The sequence below is a fragment of the Mus pahari genome, chromosome 6, assembly GCF_900095145.1.
Source record: "Mus pahari chromosome 6, PAHARI_EIJ_v1.1, whole genome shotgun sequence".
Taxonomy (NCBI): Eukaryota; Metazoa; Chordata; class Mammalia; order Rodentia; family Muridae; genus Mus; species Mus pahari.
The window spans coordinates 59,926,941-59,953,565 of record NC_034595.1 but is presented as its reverse complement, the minus strand read 5'-3'; the positions used below and the strand labels follow the sequence as shown (position 1 = coordinate 59,953,565).

Genomic DNA, 26,625 nt, shown 5'->3' with positions numbered 1-26,625 from the left:
ATGCAGTCAGGTGAGGATAGGTAATCTTTTTGCTTTTATTAATCATGGCACTGACATGCTCTCATCACATCCTGTTTGCATCTATAGTCCCAGGAGAAGAGATTATCCAAGAACAAGTGTCATTCTAAGAATCCTGCCTGCTGCCTATCTGGTCAGAGAAGGACCTACAGAAACCTACATTTAAATATCATTTTACCCTTTGATTGAGTGACAGAGGGAAACTGTACGCTTGGGTTTGAGTTTTCTTCAAGTGAGGATCATAATGCCTTTCTAGCAGAATTCTGTGAGCCTTAGGTACTTGGCGCATCATGAAGGGTAATGCAAAGTGTATTTATGATACGGCTGGGATGCAGTTCACTTGGTAGTGCACATGCTTCCTAGCATGCACAAGGGTTCCATCCTCAGAGCTGCATAAAACCAGATGTGGCTGGTGCGTTCCTCTAATCCTAGCACTAGGGAGGCAGAGGCAGGAGGAACACAAGTTCAAGGTCATCTCCTGTGACTTTAAGGCCTGTTTTAGGGTTTGTATTGCTTTGATGAAACACCATGATCAAAAAGCAAGTTGGGGAGGAAAGGGCTTATTTGGCTTATACTTCCACATTGCTGTTCATCGTTGAAGGAAGTCAGGACAGGAACTCAAGCAGGGCAGGAACCTGGAGGCAGGAGCTGCTGCACAAGAGAATGGAAGGGTGCCGCTTACTGGCTTGCAACCCATGGCTTGCTCAGCTTTCTTTCTTTTTTTTTTTTTTAAAAGATTTATTTATTTATTATATGTAAGTACACTGTAGCTGTCTTCAGACACTCCAGAAGAGGGCGTCAGATCTTGTTACAGATGGTTGTGAGCCACCACGTGGTTGCTGGGATTTGAACTCCGGACCTTTGGAAGAGCAGTCGGGTGCTCTTACCCACTGAGTCATCTCACCAGCCCTCAGGACTACCAGCCCAGGAATGGCACCACCCACAATGGGCAGAACTCTCTCCCATTGATCACTAGTTAAGAAAATGCCCTACAGCCAGATCTTGTGGAGGCATTTTCTCCAAGGTTTCCTCTTCTCAGATAACTATTGTGTGTGTCAAGTTGACATATAAATCTAGCCTATACAAGATCCTGCCACAAAAAGAAGGGGCAGGGGGGAGAAAGATTGTCCTTTGGGCTTCCTGTGTGAGAAACATCTGGGCAGTTGTCAATTTCCAGGAGCCCCCTTCTACACTTTATTTTAGAGTAAGATCCTAGGATCTTTAGTTTCGAACAGATCCTCTGGTTGATTATGTTATGCAGACAAGTTGGGATCGCTGTAGAAAGACTCCATGGTTCTATATCAGATCTCAGGGAGCCCACATGTAACTGCCCGAGACACTTAGCAGATCTAGTTTGTTGAACTTGTAAGGTGTCAGTCTTAGCAATTTTTTTTTCTGGAGCTAGGGACAAGTTCAGTGTTTGGTAATGCTCACAAAGCACCACTTCCAAGCCACATCAGACACTAAGAGACTCAGTTGACTTTTAGTAATTTATCAAGGTCACACATTCATTGTGAATCTGTCAGCAAAATTATGTGCCACTAGATGGCGCGCTTGCCCTGTAGAAGTAGTGATGGTTGCTGCTTGAATCTCATCTTCCACTTCATCCCCATGGTTTTATTTTTAGGTTTTGGCCTTTTGAGATAGGGTTTCTCTGTGTAACCCTGGCTGCCCGGAAACTCTCTTTCCCTGTGCACCAGGATGGCCTCAAACTCACAGAGATCTGCCTGCCTCTGCCTCCTAAGTGCTGGGATTAAAGGTGTGTGTCACCACTGCCCAGCCCCATGTTTTATCTGAGAACACAATGTTAACATTGTTAATTTAGGAAATATCTGCAAAATGGATAAGTAAAAGCATTAAAGAGGGTGAGAGGTAGAGACCACAGCATGGCATCTGTGGAATGAAGGTTAAGAATGAATTCTGGGGCCGGGCGTGGTGGTGCATGCCTTTAATCCCAGCACTTGGGAGGCAGAGGCAGGAGGATTTCTGAGTTCGAGGCCAACCTGGTCTACAGGGTGAGTTCCAGGTCAGCCAGGGCTATACAGAGAAACCCTGTCTCGAACAAAACCAAAAAAAAAAAAAAAAAAAAAAAGAAAGAAAATCAGACAAGAATGAATTCTGCCGTCAACTAGCCCTATGAAATGAGCCAATGCTTTCCATTCATTTCTGAGCTCTTAGAAAGAAGAAGAAAAAAGCTAAACCAGATGGGGTATCTATCATACTGTTCACTCACAGAATTGTCAGCATCAAATTTATTAATGTATTTGAAAAGTGGTAGAGATTGAACCTACTGCTTTAGACGAGCAATCCACCACTGAGGGGCATTCCCAGCTCCCTTTAATTTTTTCAGACCAGAGCTTACTGATTCCCAAGCTGGCCTTGACCTGTGGTTCTCTGCCTCAGCCTTTCGAGTAGCTGGGATATGATCAGCTTGGGCTGCCAGGCCTGCCTATAATAAGCACTATTGGTGCAGGTGAATCTTGGATTCTGACCTTCTGAGAGGCTTAGGGATCACCACAGCACGATGGATTATAATAAGTATTACGTACTTAATAGTGAAGCAGTATATTTTTGTATGTGAATGTGATTTGCATGTGTGTTCTCCCGTGTGCATCGCTTTCCATGTTATTAATAAGGCAGGCTTGTTCAGGTGAACTCTCAGCCTGCCATGCTAGCCAGTTCGCTCCAGGGCTCCCTGTCCCTGCCTTCAGATGCTGGCTTTGTAGGCAGAAGAGCGTTCATGTGGGTTCAGGGGATCCAAACTCTGGTCTTGGCAAAAGATCTCACAGTGAGCACTTTAACTCCTAGGCAGTCTCTTAAACCTCACGGTCTTCATTAAATCAGCAGCAAGAGAGGTGCCTGCATTTGCTGCTGCTTCAGTGTTAAACCCTGCAGGTCCCAGAATATCAAATGAAGAAAAAGCTTGGTCAGAAAATTTGTGTTTGTGCTTGTTTTGTAAACTACACAAGTGGTCCTGGCACGTGGTCATATAAGGAACAAAGAAAAAAAATGGGATAGGCGATGGGATAGTGGGAAAATTAAAGTTAATCCTATTTGCACCCTGTCTCAAAAACAACAGCAAATTGGATAGGAGAACAACGTGTAAAAGCTAGTAACATTCCTTAATAATTCCTGTAGTCAATTAGGAAAAGAGTTAAAGAACTATATTTTTAATAATAATAGGTGGGCATGCTTAAAGGACATGTATATATGAGTGCACAGTTAAGTTCCACTGTTGTTTCTGTAGCCAGGGACATTGTGTGCTTAGTGTGGGAATACCTGTGTTGTGTGTGCTTAACAGCAACCATGTTCCTTTTAGGAGGGTGAGGGACTCGTGCTCTGGAGTGGTCATCATTCCTTTATTGCCTTTGGAATCAGTTTACCGACCTACACTTCTCTCCCTCTCTTTCTCTGCAAACAAAACACACAAAGCAACACCTTGTATCTTGATTTGCTTTGTTTCCCCCCCCCCCAAATCATTAAAGCAAAGCTGATTGTTTCTTAAGTTTTTGCATCATTATTCATGTTTAAAGTATTTCTGTGTGTATAGAAAAAAGAGAAAGAGAAAACCAAGAAATCCATCCACTTGGAGAGGACTCTGAAAGCTGTAGCTACTGTCTGCAGCCTGAAGAAGTATGTTCTGATAAGCATGCCTCAGAGAAGGCCAGCAGTGGCACATCCCTTTAATCCTAGCACTCAGGAGGCAGAGGCAGAGGCAGGCGGATCTCTGAGTTAGAGGCCAGCCAAACTATAAAGTGAATTCTAGGACAGACAGGGCTACACAGATAAACTGTCTTGAAAAACAAAAGAAAACAAAACCCAAGACACAGCAAAAAACAAAACCTCAGAGAAAAAGAGGCCATAGAAGATAAATATATATTATGTTGGGGTCATGAGCCTTAAAAGCATCACAATAAAAAGGTTGATATTTTGGCGAGTTAGCACAATAGTGTTCTTGATATTATTTCCTATATGAGTTGCCAAGAGAAGCTTTGCTCCAGAATGCCCCCCCACACCCTCCCCCAAGGGCAGAGCAAACCCAGTAGGGGAGGGGAAGGGTAGCAGAGGAAACAACTGTGGATGTGTGGTTGTGGGAATGGTCTTGGAACAACTGGTAGACCTCAAGCAGTTCAGGTGCAGAAGTCGCTGAGGGAAGTTAGTGCCTTGGGGCTCGGCTGTGGTACAGTGTAGCCATCTCTGAAACCTGGGCCAGTCATGACAGTGAAAGTGGAAGTCCTTCATTATTGTACCAGGGCAACAGGAATAATCCAGGATTGTTGTGGGCAAACAGGTCATAAAGTCACCTTCTGTGAGATGAAGAAGAGCTGGCAATGTGCTTCTTACACTCAAGGAACAGAAGGCTGAGATGAGTTACAGGCAAGAGATTTGGATGACCACAAAATCCTGCCTGGAAAGGAATTAGAGAAAGTCTAATGGCTGGAGTGGATGCAGACTTGGAGAGTCCTGGCTGTTGTTGAAGAGACTTGCATATGTGCACCAGCAGCCGGGGCTGGTGACGAGGAGAGGAAAGGTGATAGAGAGTGGGGTAAGGTGGGTGAAAGCCTCTGCCCAGAAAGCCATGAGCATTGTTGTAGTGAAGCTGTCAGTCAGTGTGAGTGCACTCGCTCATGCATGGGACTTGCTGCATCCACTTAACACTGCTGAAGGGTCAAGACTACCACCCCTGGTTCAGGTTTTCCCAGCCAGTGCCATAGACCTCAGAAGATAGTTTCCGTGTTCTCACCCACCATCCTGTACATGGCCAGCTTGACTATGGTGGAGGTGTGATTTAGAACATAAAAAGGCCCAGAAAAGTGAGAGGACCTATTTTCCCTAATACTGAAATGTAAAGGCTTCTAGAGGCTTCTAGAATACAGTGCCGGAAAATATTTCTTTGGTCTTAGGTCTGACAAACACTTCTTGAAGGACACACAGGAAGCACAACCATAAAGTATAAACTGAAGACATTGCAGGGAAGGAATTAAAGTTAAGAACTGTTCCTCAGAAGATAGAAGATGTAAAGGGCAGATCTGTTTCTTGCTTATTGACAACACTGAACTGTTGTCATCGCACAGAGGATATGCAAATAGCAATAAACATGAAAAGATACACCGTTAGTCACCAGGGAAATGGAAACTAAAACCCCTGTCAGATTTCAGTGGTCACTGCTGTGTGATTTCAGATGTGCTTGTGAAGTGGGAGTGTAGCCAGGACAGCTGCTCTGGAGCCCTTGACACTCTGCAGACCAACCTGTGCATACCTCTGATCTAGTAACTCCACCCCAGGGTTTGAGTCTACTAAGCCTAAGAAAAAAGCAACAGTGTCCAAACCAACATTTTCCTGGTGTAAAACCGGAGCAGTATAAATATCTTTCCACAGTGAGATTGATGTTTTGAATAGCCAAATAGAAGCATAACTGTAAAAACAAACAAAAACCCTCAACAAACTGGTACCTGCAATGTAGGTGAGTTTACAAACATTTTGTGTGAAAGCAGATTAAGATTCTTGAGTCCATTTGTATAAAACTCAAGACAGAAGGACTTAGTAATGTTGAAGAACAGTGTTTATCTCACCATGTAGAATGGCGATCTGCTTGCAACATCTGTCATCCATCTTGTCTGGCTACAGCATCTGCCACCCCAGGGAAGCTCCAGTCGATTGGCCAGTCTGCTCCTTTCCCCCTTTACTGCATCCCTTCCCAAGCTGAGCCCTTGATGATCTTGTCTGGTAGAGGAGGACTGTCCTTTGGTCAGGGTGTATGAGAAACTGCCCTCCCCTGCTGCAGCTTCTAAATAAATATCTTTAGGATAGAGGTGGGGAAAAGATTAGGAAGGGTGGTTCTTCACTGACCTTGTACACAGGATTCGTGCATATTCCATTTCAAAGTTCTCCAAGGGAGTGAGTGTAAAGTGCTCAGCTCAATGCCCCACTCATTGCAGGTGTTCAGTTGACAGCAGTAGCTGGTTTTCGTCTCAGTGGCCAGACAGCATTGTCCTCTGCCACGATGCTTCTAACTTCCCCAGTGACTAACATGGTCGGTATCTGTGCCATCCATTTGCATACCCACTTGTTCTCCCTGCCTACTGAGCCTATGAATTACCACTGTGGTTTTTTTTTTTTTTTTTTTTTTCTGGTGCTGGAGACTGGACCCTGGGCCTTATTGGTGTTAAACATTGCTTTACCAAAGAGCTATACTTTTGGCTCCAGTTATTTCTAAATTTTGCTTAATTTTAACAATTAAATGTATGCGGTCACATAAAACTGAACAGCTACAGTATTGGACAATGTACAGCTAGAATATTTTCATGGAAAATTAAGTTTTTTTTTTTAAACAGGTCAAATGGAGAGGTTGGAGTGTCAGATGCATGTCCTTGTGTATATTGAAGGACACTCCCATAGTGGCAGATCCTGCCTGGAGCAGGACACTGCTAGCTAGGTTCCAAAGCCTTCAGGGAAGTAGAGAGGACCCCCAGTGGAATGCTTTCTTCCATATTAGACCAGCAAAAGTTCTTGGGGGAGACCTCTCTGAAGTGCAGCCAAGGCACAGAGGCCAGTAAGGAGGAGCAGGTGGCAGCTATATATGCTGCTCGAGTTCTGTCTGAAGACTAAGAAGAGTTGCCATGGGGTGCAGTGAGAGGGAGGAGGTACAGATGCAGGGATGGAGAGGGGTGCTGCTCTCAGAGACAGAACAGGAGCTAGAGGGAGATGAGTCAGGGGTGGGTTTTGTTTAGGAAGTGATGGAGACCTGGGCTGGAAAACTGATTTGAAAACTTGAGACTGCTTGCTGTTTTGTTTTGTTTTGGTGTGTGGAAGAAGCATTGAGACTGAGTACATATAGGGTCTCTCTGTAGAGGAGGCGTGATACATATAGTCTCTCTGTAGGGGAGAGGGTGATACATATAGGGTCTCTCTGTAGGGGAGGGGTGAGTACATATAGTCTCTCTGTAGGGGAGAGGGTGATACATATAGGGTCTCTGTAGGGGAGGGGTGAAACATATAGGGTCTCTGTAGGGGAGGGGTGAGTACATATAGGGTCTCTCTGTAGAGAGTATATGGCAGGAGTGTAACAGGAGGAGGTTAGCAGAACCAAATTTGAGCAGTCTTGAATGGCATTAAGAAGTAATGTTGGCTGGGCGTGGTGGCGCATGCCTTTAATCCCAGCACTCGGGAGGCAGAGGCAGGTGGATTTCTGAGTTTGAGGCCTGGTCTACAAAGTGAGTTCCAGGACAGCCAGGGCTACACAGAGAAACCCTGTCTTGGAGGAGAAGAAGTAATGTTGACTTTATTAGTTTATGGAAAGCCAAAGAAGTTTTTTAAAGTCTGTCTCTTTAGAGTTTGTGCTTTAGAAAATACTTCTCTGGCAATAAGAAAGACTGGTTTAGAAGGTGATCGGACTGAAGACAGATTGCATTAGTGAGCAAGAAATTGGTGAAGGCTTCCATTATGCCAGGAGTTGTGGAGTTGGTGAACTTAGGATACCAGCTCCGGGCAGGAGACAGCTCTGTGGGAGTTTGCCTAGCAGGTGTGAGGCCCTAGCTCCAATCGCCGGCATCAAAGGAGAAAGAAGCAAAGGTGATAGTTCCACATGAGCATGTGTGGGGCACAGTGAGGGGCTGAGGGGCATCTGGGTAGCCCTTGTGATACCTGTCTTGGGTAATTAAATGATGGACAAACTTGGATTAAGAAACACAGAAGAGGGCTGGAGAGATAGCTCAGTGGTTAAGAGCACTGGCTACTCTGCCAGAGGACCCAGGTTCAATTCCCAGCACCCACATGGCAGCTCACAACTGTCTGTAACTCCAGTTATTAGGGATAACCCTAAAGAAACCAAGAACCACTCAGAAGTAGGTTAATGTAGTACAGCTTGGTTGAGTTACAATTTCCATACTGGGCCTGGGGATGTAGTTGAGTAGAGGACTTGTCTAGCGTGTGTGAAGCCCTGCCTGTATCCCCAGCATCATATGAAACTGGGAATGATGATGCATATCATTAATCTCATCACTCGAGGTGGAGGCACGAAGATCAGGAGTTCAGTGTCATCCTTGGCTACATAGAATTAGGTCAACTTGAGCTATATGAGAACCTGTATTAAAAGAAAAGAAAATTCACATACTGTACAGTATATTGATTTAGCTATGTGGTTAATGTTTTGGTATATTCTTAGGCTAGTGCAACCAGCACAATAGTATGGTCAATTTTAGAATGTTTTCATCACTGAGAAGAAATAAATGCCAGCCAGGTGTAGTGGTATGTGCGCCTGTGATTCCAGTGGGAGGCTGAGACACAAGAAGTTTGAGGAGTTTGAGGCCTTCTGGTCAAGACTGTAACACCTTGTCTCCAAAACAGCCTCCCTGCCCCTACTTATTAGCATTTAGTCCCTGTTCACCCTACCCTCAGGGGAATGCTAGACTTCTTTCCATCTGTGTGTTTGTCCATGTGGTTATTTCCTTAGTGACAAGCTTCTTTGATACTGTTTCCAAGGTTCCTCTAGGTAGAGAGCACTCTTGGTAGTGCGCTGCACTTTTCTCTTCATCTGTTCTTCTGGAACTGAAGGGCCTTAAAGGCAAGGACCATGGTTACCTGTCTCAAAGCTACACCTAGCAACATGCTTGTCCTTGGTTATTGAGTATTTGGACCCAGGGGGTGTTTGATTTATCAGAATTTCACGAGGTTAGCCCAGCTAACCACAAAGTGGAGTTAACCAGAATGACTGCTCTGGTGGTGGTGGTGGTGGGTGGTCTGTGCCATGCAGGTGACAGCCAGTTCTGGGCCAGCTGTGAGCTTCCTGTTGGGACTAAAGTCTGTAGATATTTCCTTATTTAAGAATGGTGACAACATATCTTATCCATTCTGAAGCGGAAGAGTAAGTCAGGTGTATGGAACTTAGATCGAGGTGAGGTTTATCTGTATGGTCTCTGGGAAGAAATAAGTCTTTGGTTCTATTAGTAGCTTTAGGATAAGAGTCGTTACCCCACACGCCACTTATTTCATGTGATAAGGTTTTTGTTTTGATTTTGTTTTTTTCCTCCAGTCCTTTGACTATTACTTTCAAGGTATTTTAATAATGGACTGTGTGAGAGTAATGTGTTCCTGTGGTGTGGTATGGCATGTTCTCTAGCTCTTCTGGGATATGCAAGATATTGATTCTTTGAGAATATTGCCTAGTAGACTTTGATTTTGTATAGCCGCCCCTCCCCATTAATTCCTATGTTTGAGTATAAAAATAAGTCAAAAAGTTTCCAAAACAGCTAACCAGTGTAGCTCCCTGACCTCTTGCTGCAGTTTGATAGTCATGTTTTCTGTTAGAAACCACGCACTACATAAACTTGAGTGCTGTGTGTCTAAATAAGAGAAAGCTGTCCCGAGCTCCCAAAACCTCACAGCAGTTTAGTGGGAGGAGACAGACAGGCGAAAACAGTATCACGGTGTGAAAACTGTGGCGCCCACAGAAGCACGAGTGGCTAGGTAGCATCTGGTTCTTGGACAGTGTTTTGGAGCAAATGTCAGCTGGTGTTTCTGCACTAACAAGCGCCATAGAGAGGCAACCAATGCGGAGCACCTGCCGTCTTTGCACTGCACAACAACCTGGGGCGGTGTAGGTTTCTGACTCCCGTTTTAGGGAGCAATTTAAAGCTCAGAAGGGCTTGGTGGCTGGCTGTTAAACAGATTACAGATTCAGCTTGTTTGCTCCCTCCAACTGCATCCATGTCCCTTATGCAAGGCATGGAAAGTCTCTGAGCCGAGTACTGCTGGGGTGCCCTGCCAGCCCTTCTCCTGTAGTTCTTCCTCTTCAAGCAAAACAAGGTTCTTGGATTTCTCTGCTCCGTCTAGCCTGCTTCCAGCGTCCTCAGCACATCGGGTATTCCAGGGCTGTAGCAGTGGTGAATATTGCTGATGTCATTGTTTGCCTTATTGGGATTTTGCTCTTTGTCTCGCAGGGAGCTGTGATTGGTATAGACGACGAGGACGACAGCACCTTCACAATCACTGTCGATCAGAAAACCTTCCACTTCCAGGGTGAGTTGAAAAGAGGTTCTCTCCTCAGTCCCACCTGCCCCCCTTCTCTCCTGGGTTGCTGACTGAGTGACTTGAATGGTTTTGCAACTGACCCCGCATGAACGAGTGCACAGGAACCTTCTGGCTGAAGTGGTACTGCAGGTTAGGCAGGGATTTGTGTCTGCAGTGGATGCACATTAATTTGAAGTGACTGTGGATCTGGCTGCGATTGGAGATTAAAAATTTACAGGATAAAAATCAGTGAGAAGCAAGAGTAATGGGCTGCTGCTGCTGCTGCTGGCTTGTGCTTAGAGAAGGTTGCTGATGTTCTTTATCGAGGAGTGTGGTTCTGCCTCTGCATGAAGAGTCTGAAGGACTGATTGGGAAGGCTGCAGTGTCTGTCCGTGTGAAGCTCAAAATGTAAATTCAAGTGAAGCCAGAGGCAGCCTTTGCCTGAAAGGTTTTGCTCTGCTTCAAGAACTCCAAGTTTGCATTCATTCCATCTGCATTTCTGTGTCTTGTCTGCCAGCCATCATTGCTCTGCCATTATCCTTTCTGTAGTTAATAACTCCAATGCCATCTGCCACTGCTATGTTTCGGCATTGCATGCTATGGCTCACCGGTAGAAGGGGTAAGGTACTGTATGGTCGCTTTCATTCTATCTTGCTTTGAAAGCTCTAAACCAGCAGATAAAAGCTGATTTTTGTGGTCTGTCCTAAGGACCTGTCGTCTGTGAGGAGTGCCTATTAGTTTTGGTACTGGTGTTCTGTTGTCTTTTCTATCCAGAATAATGTTTGTTTTAGGTTTAAAGCAATCCAGGAAACTTAGAAATGAGACTATTTGGAGATGTTAGTACTTTCTCTGAACCTGTACGTGTGATCACTGTTGCGGTTGCCAGATACAATCAAGGTGAATGAGTACCAAGTACAGTTACAGCTTAAAACTGTTTTAGTTGTGAGCTCTGCTGGTGGCCATATGTGCTCTGTGAAGGTGCTTCGGTCACTGTCATCCTACACTGGGTCAGTACATCGCAGTTTTCTTCATTGTCTTGTTTAAGAGATCGTCACATAGAAATGAAAGATGTTGCCTATGAACAATAAATGTCAGCAGTGACATTTCTAATGTATCATCATGCTTATCCTTAACATATTAACTGTGTTTGAGAATATTATTTGTTTAAAATTTCTTAACTGATGGTGCTCCCCTGGAAATTTCCATCCATTTAACTTCATAAAACATTTTAATCATGTTATAAAACAGCTCTGATTTTCCGGTTAAATATGCAGTGCTGCTCATAAGCCGAAGCAGGTAACTGGGACTCTTTACTTGAATGTAGTTGAATACTTCAATGCAGTTCTAGCAGGAGCTGCTGGATGCAGGGCTGCAGTGCAGGGTTCTGCAGTTGCCAGGGAGGCCTCTCTGGGCTCCGGGAGCTTTGTTTGCTTGGTGGAAGGGCAGCCTTGGATCTCTGAGCAAAGGTTCCTTACCTTAAATTATTTATGTCAAGCTGACCTCTTTAGCATTTCTCTATTTATGTGGCTTGCTGATAAAACAAGACATTATTTAAGTGATAAAAATAAATAGGAGTTTTCAAAATGAACTCTTAAGTTTCCAGAATGTTAGAGTGTTTGTTTTCTACTGCAACATTTGTGGGGTGTTACACAGCATGAACTTATACGAAGAACTTAAATTGCTCATTTATTTAGGTGATTAGGAAAATTACTTCAGACTTAGAGATACTTGCTTAGAAGATCTACAAATTTAATACAAAACATATTCAGTGTTCGATAGAGCTTACATTTTATAGTACTTTTTAAAAAAATCTTCAATGGCTGACAAGAACTGGAAGCAAATTTAGGTTCATACATATAATAACATGTATGAGTGTTACCTTTTTCCTGTGCTGAGATAGAACCCAGGTCTACATAGCGACTTTCAGGCCTGCCTGGGCTACAGAGTGAGACCCTATTGCCAAAAATTAAAAATAAAAAAGAAAGAAAGAAAGATAAAAAGGAGTTTTATTGCTATGCAAGCTCATTAGGAAATTTTGATCAGAGAGTGACATGATGAGATTCCTATTTTACGGGGTTGCTCTGGCCACTGTCTTGAGAATAAGGTGTGGAGGGGCACAGACCTAGGAAACCCTTTAGGAACTCATTGTACACAAGAAGTAAGAGAGTGCTAGTGTCCATACTGCACCAGCGGGGGTGGGGAGGGAGCAAGCAGTGGTCAGATTACAATTAACAGGAAATAAAATGCATGCCTGAGGGACTGGTGAGACTATGGCTCAGTGGGTGGAGCTCATGCTGCCAAAGTGTGATGACTTTGATCCCTGGGACCAGCTTAAAGGTGGTGGAAAGGTGTCCTCTGGTCCCTCACAAGTGCTGTGGCATTCATGAACTCCCTCTGTCACATGTGCATGCATGTTTCACGTACACTGAAACACATCGTGATAATAATGATAATGGTGGTGGTAGTAGTAGTAGTATAAGTGAAAAATTTTCAAAAGACCTTCAGATTAAAATATTTAAAAATACATGTCTCATATAATTCAGTGTTTGTCAGCCCATTTATATATAGCTGTCACTACAATCAATATATGGAACATTTTTCCCACTCCAAAAGATTGTTTCCTTTTCAGATGCCCCCTTCTAAGCCCTGGGCCAGACGACACTGATCTGCTTTCTGTCAGTAGAGGTGAGCATGCCCCTTAGGGAGTGTCACACAAATGGGATCATAGCACGTGTCCCTGTCTTCCTTTTAGCTCAGAGCAGTGTTTTATAGTCCACCCGTTATCATTGCATGGCTTTCTTACTTCTCCACTGGTAAGTCATCTTCTCTTCAATGATGCGTTCATTTTGAACGTTGAGTTGCAGCACATGACAGAAAGGCAAGTTGAGGTTGATTGGGTTAAAAAAAAAAAAAGTGAGTTGCCATTAACTAAAGTGGACAGTTCCACTGTTGTACAGTTTGGAGGAAAGGAGAACTTACTGGAGATGATGAATTTGTAGTTTTTACATGGCATTCAGGGACAATTTCAAGTTAGAAAAATAACTTGGCATAGAGACAGTGTTTATGGCCTTGAGAATTTGGGAATAACAGTAGAAAGAAAAAAGTCCAAGCACTGAGCTGCGGGCCCTCGGACATGTACTTCAGAGGCTTCACGATGAGGCAGAATCGGCGACCAAAGGAGACAAAAAGCAAATGGAGCCTGGAGACAATGCTTCTAGGAGGGAGAAGGATCTGCAGCTTGCCAGACGCTGCTGACAGACCAGGGAAGCACGCACTAAGAAATGATGCTGTAATGGAGTTACTTGTGAGGACGGCTTGAAAACCTTGAGAAGAGTAGCTATAAATCAGGGCTGAGTGCTTCAAAGTCTACTGAAGAGATAGCAGGGGCAGAAGAGGGGACTGTAGGCCTCGGGAGTTCAGGGAGATTTTAATTCTGTGTAAGGACAAAAGGAACAATAGTAGTGTGTTTCTATGTTGACAGCAGTGATTCCCCTGCTGATAATGGAAGAAGATAGAGGAATGCTGATAGAGGAAGAGCTGATAATGCTAGAAGAGGGGTGAGGGGTGGGGACGTGGTGTGTGTGTGTGTGTGTGTGTGTGTGTGTTGGGAGGTAGTTGGATCAGCGTTCTGGAGCAGCCAAGAGCCAATGGGACCTGGAGCACAGCTGCAGGCATTGCTTTTGGCTAGGAGGATGGACAGTTTATCTGTGGTGAAATAGCTGTGGCTTTTGATGGACCCTGAACAGACCTAAGTAATGGCAATAAGGAAAGCAAAGAGGAACAGATTAGACATGTGTAGTGAGTAAATCAATGGAAATTGGTGACTGGTTGGAGGAGAATTTAGTAGTAGTGGTATTCTTGGCTTGGTTTATGATTGGACGTTGTCACATGTAAAACAAACCAGAAGAGGAGCCTTGATGAATTTACTTTGGAGACACAGAGATGATGGGAACTGAATCTGAACTCCAGTGCAAGTGAAGAGAGAGCACACTGTTGTTCAGTTGAACTAGAAGCCTAAAGCCTGAATGACCAGGTAGGATTAAAGCTAGACAGAAACTGCAGTTTTGGGTCTGCATGTCTGATGATGAGATTTAAACTCCTGGAACCTACATGATGGAAGGAGAGAACAGACTCCCCAAAATTGCCTCCTGACCTCTGCACCTGTGCTGTGGCACACATGTGCACACTCACACAGACACATCGTCCACATTCAACATGAAATGAAATGTAAGGATAATAAAGACTAGTGGTGTGAGAGGGAAAGCTGCTGTACTTGGCCCAGTTGGTCAAGGCTTTTGGGAAGGCTTGCTGAACATTGACAGATTCCCCACTTCTTTCCAAGAGAAGTCAGATTTATTTATTTTTTTACTCAAAGGGTATGCAAAATTTCCAAGTTTTAAAACATTTTTTTTAAGTGTTGGCCAAACAGTGTACCTTTATGAGCTAAATAAAGCTTTTGTATTAAAACCATGGCAGTGGTATCTATTGTTTATCTAGGAGGTCTCAACAAGCGAAGAACTGATGGTCAAACCTTAGATACTAGGATGGAATGCCACCAGGCTGGGAGGAGCAATCACAGCCGTTAGGACAGAGGTGCACTTGTATCTGTCTATGAGTGTGTGCATGCTCATGTGTGGAAGTCAGGTGCTTTCCTCTATCTGTCCCACTCTACCTTACTTTTTTGAGGCAGGGTCCCTCCCTGAACTTGGTGCTCACACATTGGCTAGTCTGGTGGCCAGGTTAGCAAGCCCAGGGGAACTGCCTATCTCAGCGTCAATAGTACTGGGGTTGGATCTGAACTCAGGTCTTCATGCTTTCGTGCTTGTGCAGCAAGCACTTACATCTTCCCAGTCCAGAAACTAGTCATCTGAAGTTACTGTTTTTATAGATACTGGCATTTCATATGGCTCAAACTAATAGAAGACAAGATAGTCTATAGCTCACCTTAATGATTAGGAAGAGTCCAGTTTGAATTTATGTTGCAATAAGCTATATATATATATATATATATATATATATATATATATATATATATATATCTTTGTTTTAAGACAAGGTTGGCTTCAAAATGGGCCTGAGCGTGACCTTGAATGACTTACCTTCCTGCCTGAGCTTTCCAGGTGCTGGGATTGCAGGGTGAGATACCATGCCTGGCTTAGGAAATTGTATCTTTGACGATTTAATGTATGTAATGATTTATGACATTTTGGATATTGGGATGCTAATTATAGCAATCATTTGTTGAATGTTTATTTCATAAGAGGCATTACTTGGAATTCTACCTGTATTAAATCATGCAGCTCAAAGCTTTACAGAATACTTGCTAGTGCTATTTTTATCTTACAGTTAAGGAAACAAGGGGCTACACACCACTAACATAAAGCAGGATTGAAAATTGAACACGATACTCAATACCTTTAGCTTTTGAGACAGGTTTTCATAAATTCTTAGCTGGCCCAGAACTTGATCTATGGCCAGAACTTCTGATCCTCCTGCTCTACATCCTGAGTGCTGGAATTACAGGTGTGCATTGCCTTGTCTGGTTTATGAGATGCTGAGGATCAAACCAAGAGCTTCATGCATACTGGGCAAGCTCTCTTGTGTCCCCAACCCTAGCACTTGTTCTTGAGAGACGTTACTAGCTATAGTGAGCTATCATCTTATCAGGAAGGAATTAATGTAAAGTAGGACCTTTATATAACAATGCAGTTTAATGCAGTTACAGAATACCATGCCCTCAATGATCCTCTTGTTCCACTACTCAGAAGCAATAGCAGCGTGGTGATAGTAAAGCTATCTCAGCTATCGGATTGCTCCTGAGTAACTGATAGCAGCCAGCTACTTTTCTACCCACTGTGAACATTACCTGTGTAACTGCTAACCCACAAGTGCAGATAGCTTAGCTTCTTGTTTTAGAGTTGGAGAAAGTGAGTTTTAGGAAACCCAAGTGGTAGAGCCAAGATTTGTGCTCAGCTCCATCTAGGTCAGTGGTTCTTTTTTTTTTTTTTTTTTTCTGAGACAGGGTTTCTCTGTGTAGCCCTGGCTGTCCTGGAACTCACTCTATAGACCAGGCTGGCCTTGAACTCAGAGATCCACCTGCCTCTGCCTCCCAAGTGCTGGGATTAAAGGCGTGCGCCACCATTGCCTGACTAGGTCAGTGGTTCTTAAAGTGTGTTTGCAGATAGATCTTCAGCACCATGGGGGAGTGTGCTAGGAATGTACCTCTGGCCCTCTGACTCAGCAGCTCTGGAATGTGTCCTCTCCAGGGATTATAATAACTTGAAAGCTTGAGATCCAGAGTCTGGATAAGCAGCTGAACTTGCATACAAGTTTACTCTTGCAACAATCTTAGAATCTTCCTCAATGGACAGATGAGTGAGGTGTAGTGTCAAGTGACTTGGTCTTGATTGTAGATTGCCCATAGTGTGTATGGTCTCATTTGTATTAAAGGGATCTCTTGGCTTCAGCAAACCTGATCTATAAAAAAAAAATTATTTTTTTAAAAGATGAAAACTATGCATCTAGGCATGGTGGAAGGATTTTAAGTTTGAACACAGACTAAATTCCATAGTGAGGCCCTGTCTCAAAAGCAGGGGCTTTACTGAGGCCATCTATTAAACAGTACAAACTTTAGTTAAATTTATCTGGAATATTTTATAGTGACACAAGTTTCCTGAGATTAAAATAAACCACCTTTAAGGATTGGAAAGAAGCTTAAGTTAGTCTCAGTGGAAAAAGTCATCTGTGGTTGGTCTGATAAACCACTGTTTTCAGCTCAGTCCATTAAAGCTTGATTATTTACTAAAGTGCAACCTAGTGCTCAATACTGAAGGAACGTATTTAATTTTTAAAAAGTCCTATTGATCAAGTATACCAGTGCATCGATGCTTCACTGCATCAATACCAGTCAACTTGGCACGCATTTGCATGGCCAAGATGCTTAGAATAGACAGTAAGTCATTAGACTAAAGCATGGTTATAGGTTTGACTGTCTTCTACTTTGAGAGCAATGTTACCTTAGCATTATCACCAGTGAACAGATGCCACTGTCTCGTGTTGACTTAAGATGTTTCCTTTGTTATGTTATGTTTCTGATTTTTATGTGGTAATGTTTCCAGTACAAAAAGTCACACATTTCATGTAAAGGAAGTAAATCAGCTCTAATTAATTCTGTAATTAGCTGGTTTAATTTCAGTGGTGCTCGGGATGTTTGTGTGGGTTGATAGAGCTGGATTCATGTGTTGGGAGTTTGTTATATTGCTGTGGGAGGATTAGATCTCACTAGTGTACCTATGTTCTTCTTAATTTGTTTTCTACAATCAATCCTCCCTAGATATTTGAAATTATAATCTTCCCAAGTTTAATTACAGACTCCAGTATATTGAGTAGCTAGTTAGACCTATCTCTCTAATCCATTTTTATTTTTGTGAGTAATTTACATTTTATTCCACAATTCTTTTTTTTTCTTACTTGCTAAAATAAATTTTCAATGTGACAATCTAAGGAGAGTATTGGAAAGATGACGCTAATTATCACTCCGGTCCTTCTGCCTGAAGGGAAGAACGATGCCATTTCCTTGACCCTTCAGTCCTGTGTACGTTTAAGAACAAGTTTTCCTGTGGTTAGTAGTAACTTCTATGTAGCCATGACAAGATACCTGATGGAAACAACTTAAAGGGGAGAAATCTCATTCAGCTCATGGTTTCGAAGGCATAATTAGTGTACCATGCTGTAGAGGGCATGGCAGAGCGGTAAGTGGGAATCGGGTTTTATTTGGGTTACTTCGGGAGCACAGACAACGAAAGGGAAATGTGTCATGGAAAGCCACATCTCAGCATGGGCGCTGACTCTTGGAAGCTTCAGTTCTAGAGCTCCCTGCAGGCAGTCATCAGTCTTATGTCTCAGGCAAGTATTGCTTACATAACCTAGGGAGGAGACATGTGGATCTTAGTAAGCAATCTTTTCAGTTTGGGCACATTGCTTGGTGTGTGCTGGTGTAGAGAGTGAGTAAAGATTCATAATGAAAGGAATGTTTCTGCAAGCAGTTAGACACATGTAGAAAACTCTAGAGTTCAATTTACTTCGTCCAGTTTTGTTTTGTTCTGGTTTGGTTTTTGGTTTCTGGAGACAGGGTTTCTCTGTGTAGCCTTGGGTGTCCTGGAACTCACTCTGTAGACCAGGCTGGATTTGAACTCAGAGATCCACCTACCTCTGCCTCCAGAGTGCTGGGATCAAAGGTGTGCCCCACCACTGCCTGGCTCATCCACTCATTTTTAAAAATGAATTTGTTTTTGTGACATCAACAAGTACCTCAGTGTATATTGTAACACAAGGAACTTGCTTTGCAGTGTGCAAAGGGGTGAACACAGCGGAATTCGGTTAAGAAATTCAATGTTAAATCCTCATTTTAGCGGTAACTGCTTGGTTGCACAGCTTTTGGTATTTTTCATATTATGGGTTAAATGAGTTAAGACTTTGGCAATTCTGACAATGCATGGATTGCACTGATCCTTGCTTTTAAATTTCAGCTTGCTAAGGTTTCTTTTGAGCCCTTTTAAACCTCCTACTCATGCAGGGTATGAATGTTCATTTTCATGACCATGATACTCTTGCTAATATGCTCCACATGTAATATCAGTGTATCATATGCACTACAGTTATATTCTGCCCTTGCATTTTGAATGTGTGTGTCAGGTTCTCATGTATCCCAGGCTGGCCTCAGGCTGGCCTCAAGCTTGCTGGCTAAGGATGATGGAGAACTTCTGGTCCTCCTACGCTTCCTCACGGTGAGATTGGAGTAACACTACTGTACCTGGTTTATGCAGCATTGGGGATCGGCCCCAAGGCTTTGTGAATATGAGGCAAGCACTCCACCCACTGAGCTACATCCCCAGTCCACATCTTCTTATATTAAATTAAGAGGACCGTAATGCAATTTGACTGATATTTGGAAAGATTTCAAATTTAAATGAATTATAAAAAGTTCTATCTGGCTAGGCTGCTAGCTGCTTGAGGACATCTTCAGGCCATTGCCTAGTTGGAGGAGTTGAGTGTTTGTCATGTAAAAGGGTGTGTTGTTGACCTGAGAGCTCTTGCATGTAGCTGCTGTATGTCAAGTGGGCAGGGATGTGATAAGTGTCTTTTTTTCTTCTAGAGAAGGTGTTTATAATACACAGTAGAAGTGATTCTGTTGAATAAAAACAGGACTTGTAGTGAAGAGAACCCGGCTGGTAAGGGCCAGTTTAATGTTATGCTGGTCCTTCCCAGGGACCACACCCACACTAATGAGGTAGATAGTTTTATCCTCATCATACAGGGGAGGGCTTGAGGCTTATATAAATTTGTATTAATGGTCACACATGCAGGAAGTAACAGGGCCTAGATTTATATTGGCAATTCTCACTATACAGTGTTGTTCATTTCCACCTTACTTTCTGTGATTCTGGGTTGGTCACTCTGACTTACATTTCATCATACCAGAGCCTCTTTGTATCCTCGTCACTTTCTCCCATTGCAGTATTATCACTGTTTCATGGGAGTAGGTGTCGCCAGGGTTCCAAGCAGAGGTCGACCCTGCCTGGGCCCATTGAGACAAGGTTAACTGGGACCTTGGTCAAAAGAGATGGTAGTGAGTCATGTCACAAGGCATGCTCAGATCCATTACCAACTATTAGGGAGGCTTAGAAGCCTAGCCACAGGATGCATGGGAATGTTCCCTGAATGGAGTTAATGTCCAGGGAGTCGGACATTGACCTGCGTGCTCCATCTTCTTTCAGTTCTGGTCGTGCTGCACAGTTCTCTTCTTATACCAGCAGAGGGAGCAGTTCAAAGTGTTCGAGGGGAAAAAGCCCAACATATCTTAGTTATTTGTCCTATTCAGAAACTTGGTTTTCCTAAGAAAACTAAAGTGGTGCCTGAAATGTTGATAGTGGTTTACGCACAGTGATCTGGCATAAACATAAACTGTTTTTGTCATGAGTACTGAATTAATGACATTTAGCCGTGTCTAGATTGTCTTTTAGAGGATGGGGTTGAAGCTTGTGGGATGTGCAGGGTTATAATAACTACAGTCTTGATCTAGAAGTGTATCCTTTCTGAAGGAAAGGCAAAGATATTGTATTAACAGCTTAGAGCTAAATATAGAAGAGAGAGGAAGTGGCTTGCTGCTGTTTGCAGAATTCCTTGGAGACACTGGAGCCAGAATGAAACCTTCAGATGGAATGTTGTTCTTGATAATTCAGAAATGCCGTCCTGCTTCTCCACTCCACAGAAACATGCACACACTTCTCTTTTTAAGTACAAAAGCTTCTCCCCCACAGGATCTAAAGAATGTCTATTCTTTCTAAGCGTTTTATTAAAGTATAAGTGTTTTATAAAGTAGAATACATTCATTATTATAATTTCTCATAGGCTTCTGTTACTTTGTTAGATCTTATCTAATTGATCTTGTTTATTTCAAAAGCAAACAAAAGAATTAGTAGCTGATTCATTTTTCACGTGTTACTTGCTTTGTTTTAGTCTTTTTCATAATTTTTATTTATTATTTCATTTTTCTTGGCTTGTCTCACCCTGCAGTCTGGACCTGGGACTCTATGTAGACCAAATTGGCTTTGAATTGAGGGGTGATCCCCTGACTCAGCTCTCTAAGTGCTGGGCGTTCAGGTATGAGCCACCACACCCAGCTCCTTCCTGAATATTTTTTAAAATAGGCATTGATTCCCACCTTTTTTTCTTTCCTTTATTAATCCAAGTAAAGTGATTATATAATATTTTCCTTTCTTCTGACCTTCTGTATGTTTCCTTGTGAGCTGAGATTTGGTTTAGCCCCTTAAAATCACCCTCTTTTGCCCCACTCTTCCTTCTCATCTCAAAATGCATTAAAGATAAATTCTCATTTTTTCTCTAATAACATGTGTTTGAATACTTCTTACTCATAAATTCAGTAAAACTTTTATTATTTTCTTAAAGATAAGTTCTGAAATATGACTTTGGCTTACTTGATATTTGTTAGGTATCCCAAGCTGGTCTTGAATTCAAATCCTTCCACCTAACCTTCCAGAGACTTGGGATTGCAGGTATTGTACCATTAGCTTCTAGGGCTAGAGAGATGGCTTAGTGGATAAAGGACTTGCCACCCAAGCACGAGGACCTGAGTTTGGATTCCCAGAACCCATGGGAAAAGCTGGGTGACAAGCTTAGAGTCAATGAGAGACCTTGCCTAAAAATAAGGTAGAGAGTGATTGAGGAGAATGCCTGATTTCACACACACACACATTCCCATATGTGCATACATATTCATGCACACATACAAATGCAGACCCCTACAAATGCACATACCCCATGTACACCTTGTACACATGTGCACACACACCTACTTACATATATGCACACACACACACACACACACACACGAATACATGCACGTGCATGCACACACTTTAAACAGAAAACAAACCACTTCTGACAGTTGAGGCTTAACAGATTTTAGGATTGACTATGTCAGAGGCTTTTCAAGCCATAAGTAAAAATTTTGGAGTCATCTTGTTTTTCATCTTGTATATTCTTTTGTTGTGTTTTATTTAAGGTTTTGCTGGGCTTACCTGCACTGATAGCCCTCTTCCTGAGGGCTCCAGCAGTTGGAGCTTGCCAGCCTCTTCTCTGTATTGTAGAACTATACCTCCATTTTTCAAGCTAACTGAATCTTTTCTTGTTTTGCGTCTGCCTCTCCTTGTATTGTGTGATGGAAAGACCCATCACTTTGTCCACTGGCTGCTCCTCCTCTCCCTCCTAAGCCTGTAACTTGGCTTGGGTCTTTATCCCTTCTTACGCTCACACTCACTGCCTCCCCATTCCTTACCCCTTTCCCAGTCCCTATGCTATCTGAGTGCTTTCCTGATTAATGCCTGTGTCAGTTCTCTAAAACCACAGTCTTCCTAAATGTTCCTACATTCCATGTCTTAAGTCTTGCTTTTTTAAAGTTAAGGAATAGTGACTAATTGATCCTTTTAGTCCTTTACTAAAACCTGAAGTTAAAGCAGTATAGACAGTCACTGCAGGAGCTAAGTGTTAGTATATATTTGCATATCAAGGATTTTTATTGAGTAGGAATAATTTGACTGAGAAGCATGTGATTGATGAATGAATAGAAAAGAACTCATGGTTTTCATTGTTTTTGAGTGACTGAGCAAACTGTTCCTAATATAATGCCAACTCTGTTCTGGAGACTCACAATATTGCTCTAGATAGTCAAAACAGACGTTGTGGAGGAGAAACACATTTGTAAATATTTGCATGAACATTGACAGTTTAGAGACTTCAGCTATAACTATTAATAAATCTTTGAAGGAGCCAATTATAGAAGATTTAATAAGATATCAAGCAAAAATAATTTCTAAGGAACTCTAACTTGCTGGGCCTGGTGGCACATACCTGTAATCTCAGTGCTTGCAAGGCAGAGGCAGACAGATCTTTTAGTTTGAGGCCAGCCTGGGTTCTATAGTGAGTTCCAGGACAGCCAGAGCTACATATTGAGACCTTGCCTCAATAAATAAAGAGATAAGCAAACAGATAAATAAATGAAAAGAAAGCTCAGTAATAAGATCAGTGATTCATCTGTTCTCATTCAGCAAATATTTTGTTGAGCAATTGTTTCCTGATGAGCTTCTAGCTGGTTGGGATAAGTCAAGAAGTAAAGGACCTTGCTTCTGTGGAGCTTAGTATTCAGTGGCAGGAGAGATGGACAATAAATAATAACCATGAGCTGTATGTATGTTAAAGGCATAGGCTTCTGATTGTTACTGTTGGCAGTTTGACAGACTGTAGAAGCAAGTCCTGGGAGGCAGGCCTTTGGGCATGCTTGTGGGGGATAATCTTGGTTGCATTCAGTGATATGGAAAGACCCATCTTAACTGTGGGCAGAACCATTCCCTGGGCTTGGGGTCCTGGGCTGGATAAAAAGAGGAAGGGGACTGAGCCACAGCATGCCTTGTTGCTTTCTCCTTGTGGGTAGATGTGATGAGCTGCTGTGAGTTTCTGTTGCCCTGACTCCCTGCTGTGACTGGCACCCTGAGCTAAAATAAAACCTTTCTCCCTTATTAAGTGCTTTTTATGAAAGCATTTTTATCACAGCATCAGGGAAAAACAAACAAGCAAGCAAAGACAAGGCTGGTCAGGAGACTTCACTGAGAAAAGGCACCATTCTAGCAGACAAATGACCATTTGTTCTATAATTGTGAGTACCGGACTAGCTGCTAAGAAAATGATAGTGTTAGAGAATCAAGAATATGTACAGGACCAGGTGCTCGCTTCGGCAGCACATATACTAAAATTGGAACAATACAGAGAAGATTAGCATGGCCCCTGCGCAAGGATGGCACGCAAATTCGTGAAGCGCTCCATATTTTTTGGGATAGTCATTTTGTGGCTTTTTGATGATTGTATCCTGACACTGCTCTGACAGGTAATGGGCATGCCTGGAAAATACCCCTGTCTGCTCGCTCTTCCCTCCCTCCCTCCCTCCCTCCTTTTAAAAGCTGATCAAGTCCGAGTGTCATTTCTAATAGACAAACATATGACCATTGCATTTTCTTCTTTGCCTCCTTGAAGAGACTGAAAACACAGAAGACTTTGTTGTCTAACGATTATAATGGGATTCTTATTTTTAAATAAAAAGCCATAGTGTTAAAAAAAAAGAAATATGTGGACCAGATTCCAGTCCAGAACTCAGGGAGTACATAGCTGACCTAGGGAAGTTGAGGTGTGGTGTGGCCTGAAACTTTATTTACCAATCAAAACCAACTGGGGACAGGGTCCCTCAGGGACTTACAAGTAGACATGAGGATTCCAGTGTAATTTTGGGGACCAAATTAACATAACTAGCATTAGACCAAATCATCAACACAGTATCAATAAGAACCAGGTGTGATTGTACACTGCTATACACTAACACTCAAGGCTAAAGCTATAAGTTTAAGGCCAGACTGAGCAATATATTTTGAGTTCCAGCACAACCTGGGATACATAGTGAAACTATGTTAAAAAACAACTCTCAGTAACATAATCTTGTGGTATCAATAGGCCCATTTCATTAATAAACATGCCAAGATAACCACCCTAGAGGGGCTCAGAGGTTAAGAATGTTAAACTGTTCTTGTAGAGAATCAGAATATGGTTCCTAGCACCCATGTTGGCAACTCATAACTGTCTGTAAGTCCAGCTTAGAGGCATCGGATACCTCTGGACATCTCTGGGCTCCATGGTCACTCACTGGCACACACATAGACACTTGCATAATTGGGATACTTGAGAGATAGAGGCCATACTGGTCTATATAGTAAATTCCAGGCCAGCCAGAGCTACATAATACCTAGTATTATGTATTTTTTAAACAGTTTTTAAAATGTGGAAAGAAGAATAACCATTCCACAGTTTCCCAAACAGTGAGAAAATTGACATCATGTTCTAATTTTGTAATTACCTGTAATGTTACCCTTAACAGAAGAGAGCCAAGCTCCCCTCATTGCTTCTTCATTTAGTCCATTGTTTTACCTTAAATTCGTGAAAATATGCTCTCACATGGTCATGTGGAAAAGAGAAGCTCTCATAGCCTCTTAAGAGAATTCTGAGCAGTATTCCTTGATATCTCACCCACACTCAAGCGATAGTCTCTTCCTCCTCCCCTTCTTCCTCTTCTTCCTTCTCTACCTCCTCCTCCGCCTTCTTTGAGACTGGGTTTCTCTGTGTAGCTTTGGCTATCCTGGAACATATTAATTAAATTGATGTATGTATTATTCTAAAATTCATGGCTTTGGCTGTAGAATAGCTCCTTTACCTAGCAGGACGTCTTGTAAGATCATGTACTGATGATCATTTGGGGAACTGCTTCACCTAATTATACAATTCCTACGAAGATATAGACACTTTTCAAGGTATGACACAGAAAACTCACATTTGTTGAAGACCCAAACTCAACAGGAAAGGCTTTGGAATTTTAGGAATTGGTCAGAGTGAGGGTGGAAAGAAAATATACATTTTCCAAAATTCCATTGTTAATTTGAAACCTTGAATTTTGTAGTTGGCAACAGACTGTTAAACTCTCCCTGGAATACAGGCTGTCTTTATTCATTCTGAGGGAAATACCTGCCAGAGTGTGAATAATTTTTCTGTTTGGGTTTTGTTTTTTGTTTGCTTGAGACAGGGTCGTCTTGTGTAGCCCAGGCTGGCTTTGAACTTGTGTTGATCTGCCTGCTTCTCAGACTCTCAAGTGCTGGGATTATCCATATGTACCATTTTGCCATGCCTGGCTATCAGGTTTTTTGTTGTTGTTGTTGTTTTGTTTGTTTGTTTGTTTTTGAAATATAAAAATGACATCCTGTGAATCCAGTCAGTTTACAACTCAGGTTTTTTTTCTTGAGGTGACCGTTGGTTTTGAAATGCACAGAAGTGTTTTGTTCACACTTCCTATTTGTTCTTAGAGCTGCTTGATAAATGTGGACCAATGCTTGAGATTTCTGTCTTTTTTTTTTTTTTTTTTTTTAAGATTTATTTATTCATTTATTTTATGTGAATACATCACTGTCTTTGACACACCAGAAGAGGGCATCTGATCCCATTACAGATGGTTGTGAGCCACCATGTGGCTGCTGGGAATTGAACTCAGGACCTCTGGAAGAGCAGCCAGAGCTCTTAACCGCTGAGCCATCTCTCCAGCCCTGGAGATTTCAAATATGTATTGATTCCCTACGTGAATTCTAAGGGAAACAAAGTCTGTCTTTCCCCCTCCTGCCAGCATGTGGCAGGGGAGACTGTAAGAGCTACTCTGTGAGCCTGGAGCTGTTGCCTTCACTCATGCTCAAGGGTTTTCATCAGAGCTGCCTTTGCAACATCAATACAGACAACACAGTTTAAAACTTAGGATGTTTAGTAAGATCCTCTTGTCCTAATTGGGTTTCCACTGTGATTGTATCTCTTATTTTACCTGATTTTGTTGGGGTCCAAAAAAACCAAAACATCCCAGGCAGCCACAAGCATCCAGCAAAGCAAGATCTTTATTTGAAATAGGCAGCAAAAAACGGACAAGTCAGAGAAGACAGCACAGACTCGGGAGTTTACTGTGTCCCCAAAGGCAAGTTGCACAGTATATTTAGAGTGAAATTATAAAGAGAAGGGGTCTAGGTGAGCTGCAGGGATAGCTAATTGTATTTTGACATTAAGGGTTACACAAAGGAATATCTGTTGGAGACTGGGCCTTATTCAGGGTACAGGGCTTCAAGGCCCTTAACTCATTCCCCTAGACATTTAGTCCAGAACTCAGAGTGATAAGGGACAAAGGAATTGGTTTCTGGGCCTGAGACCATGATCTCAGTTTAGCCCTTCCAGCAAGATGGAGAAGTTGTCCCTGAGATGGCTAGACTCAGACAACTGACTCCTAACAATTTCACTGTGGGCCTGTGAGGTATGAAATACAGGTATATGATTCAGCGTTATTAAAAAACCATCCTCAGAGCCGGGCGTGGTGGCGCACGCCTTTAATCCCAGCACTCGGGAGGCAGAGGCAGGCGGATTTCTGAGTTCGAGGCCAGCCTGGTCTACAAAGTGAGT

At 42.6% G+C, this 26,625-nt stretch overlaps 1 protein-coding gene and 1 non-coding gene across 6 annotated transcripts in view; both read left to right on the top strand.

Moving 5' to 3' along the window:
- Osbpl9 (oxysterol binding protein like 9) overlaps positions 1-26,625 on the top strand; it is a 145,911-nt gene that overhangs the window by 37,519 nt on the left and 81,767 nt on the right. For 4 of the 5 annotated variants that reach the window (XM_021199762.1, XM_021199760.1, XM_021199761.1 and 1 more), the window contains exon 3: positions 9,957-10,035. In XM_021199762.1, the coding sequence (XP_021055421.1) occupies positions 9,957-10,035 (79 nt within the window). Of the gene's footprint in view, positions 1-9,805; positions 9,823-9,956; positions 10,036-26,625 lie in introns of those variants that run through there. The other variant, XM_029539612.1, reaches the window with a different exon arrangement.
- LOC115064359 lies at positions 23,324-23,430 on the top strand. The gene has a single exon (XR_003844179.1). It is a non-coding gene; the product is annotated as a U6 spliceosomal RNA (small nuclear RNA).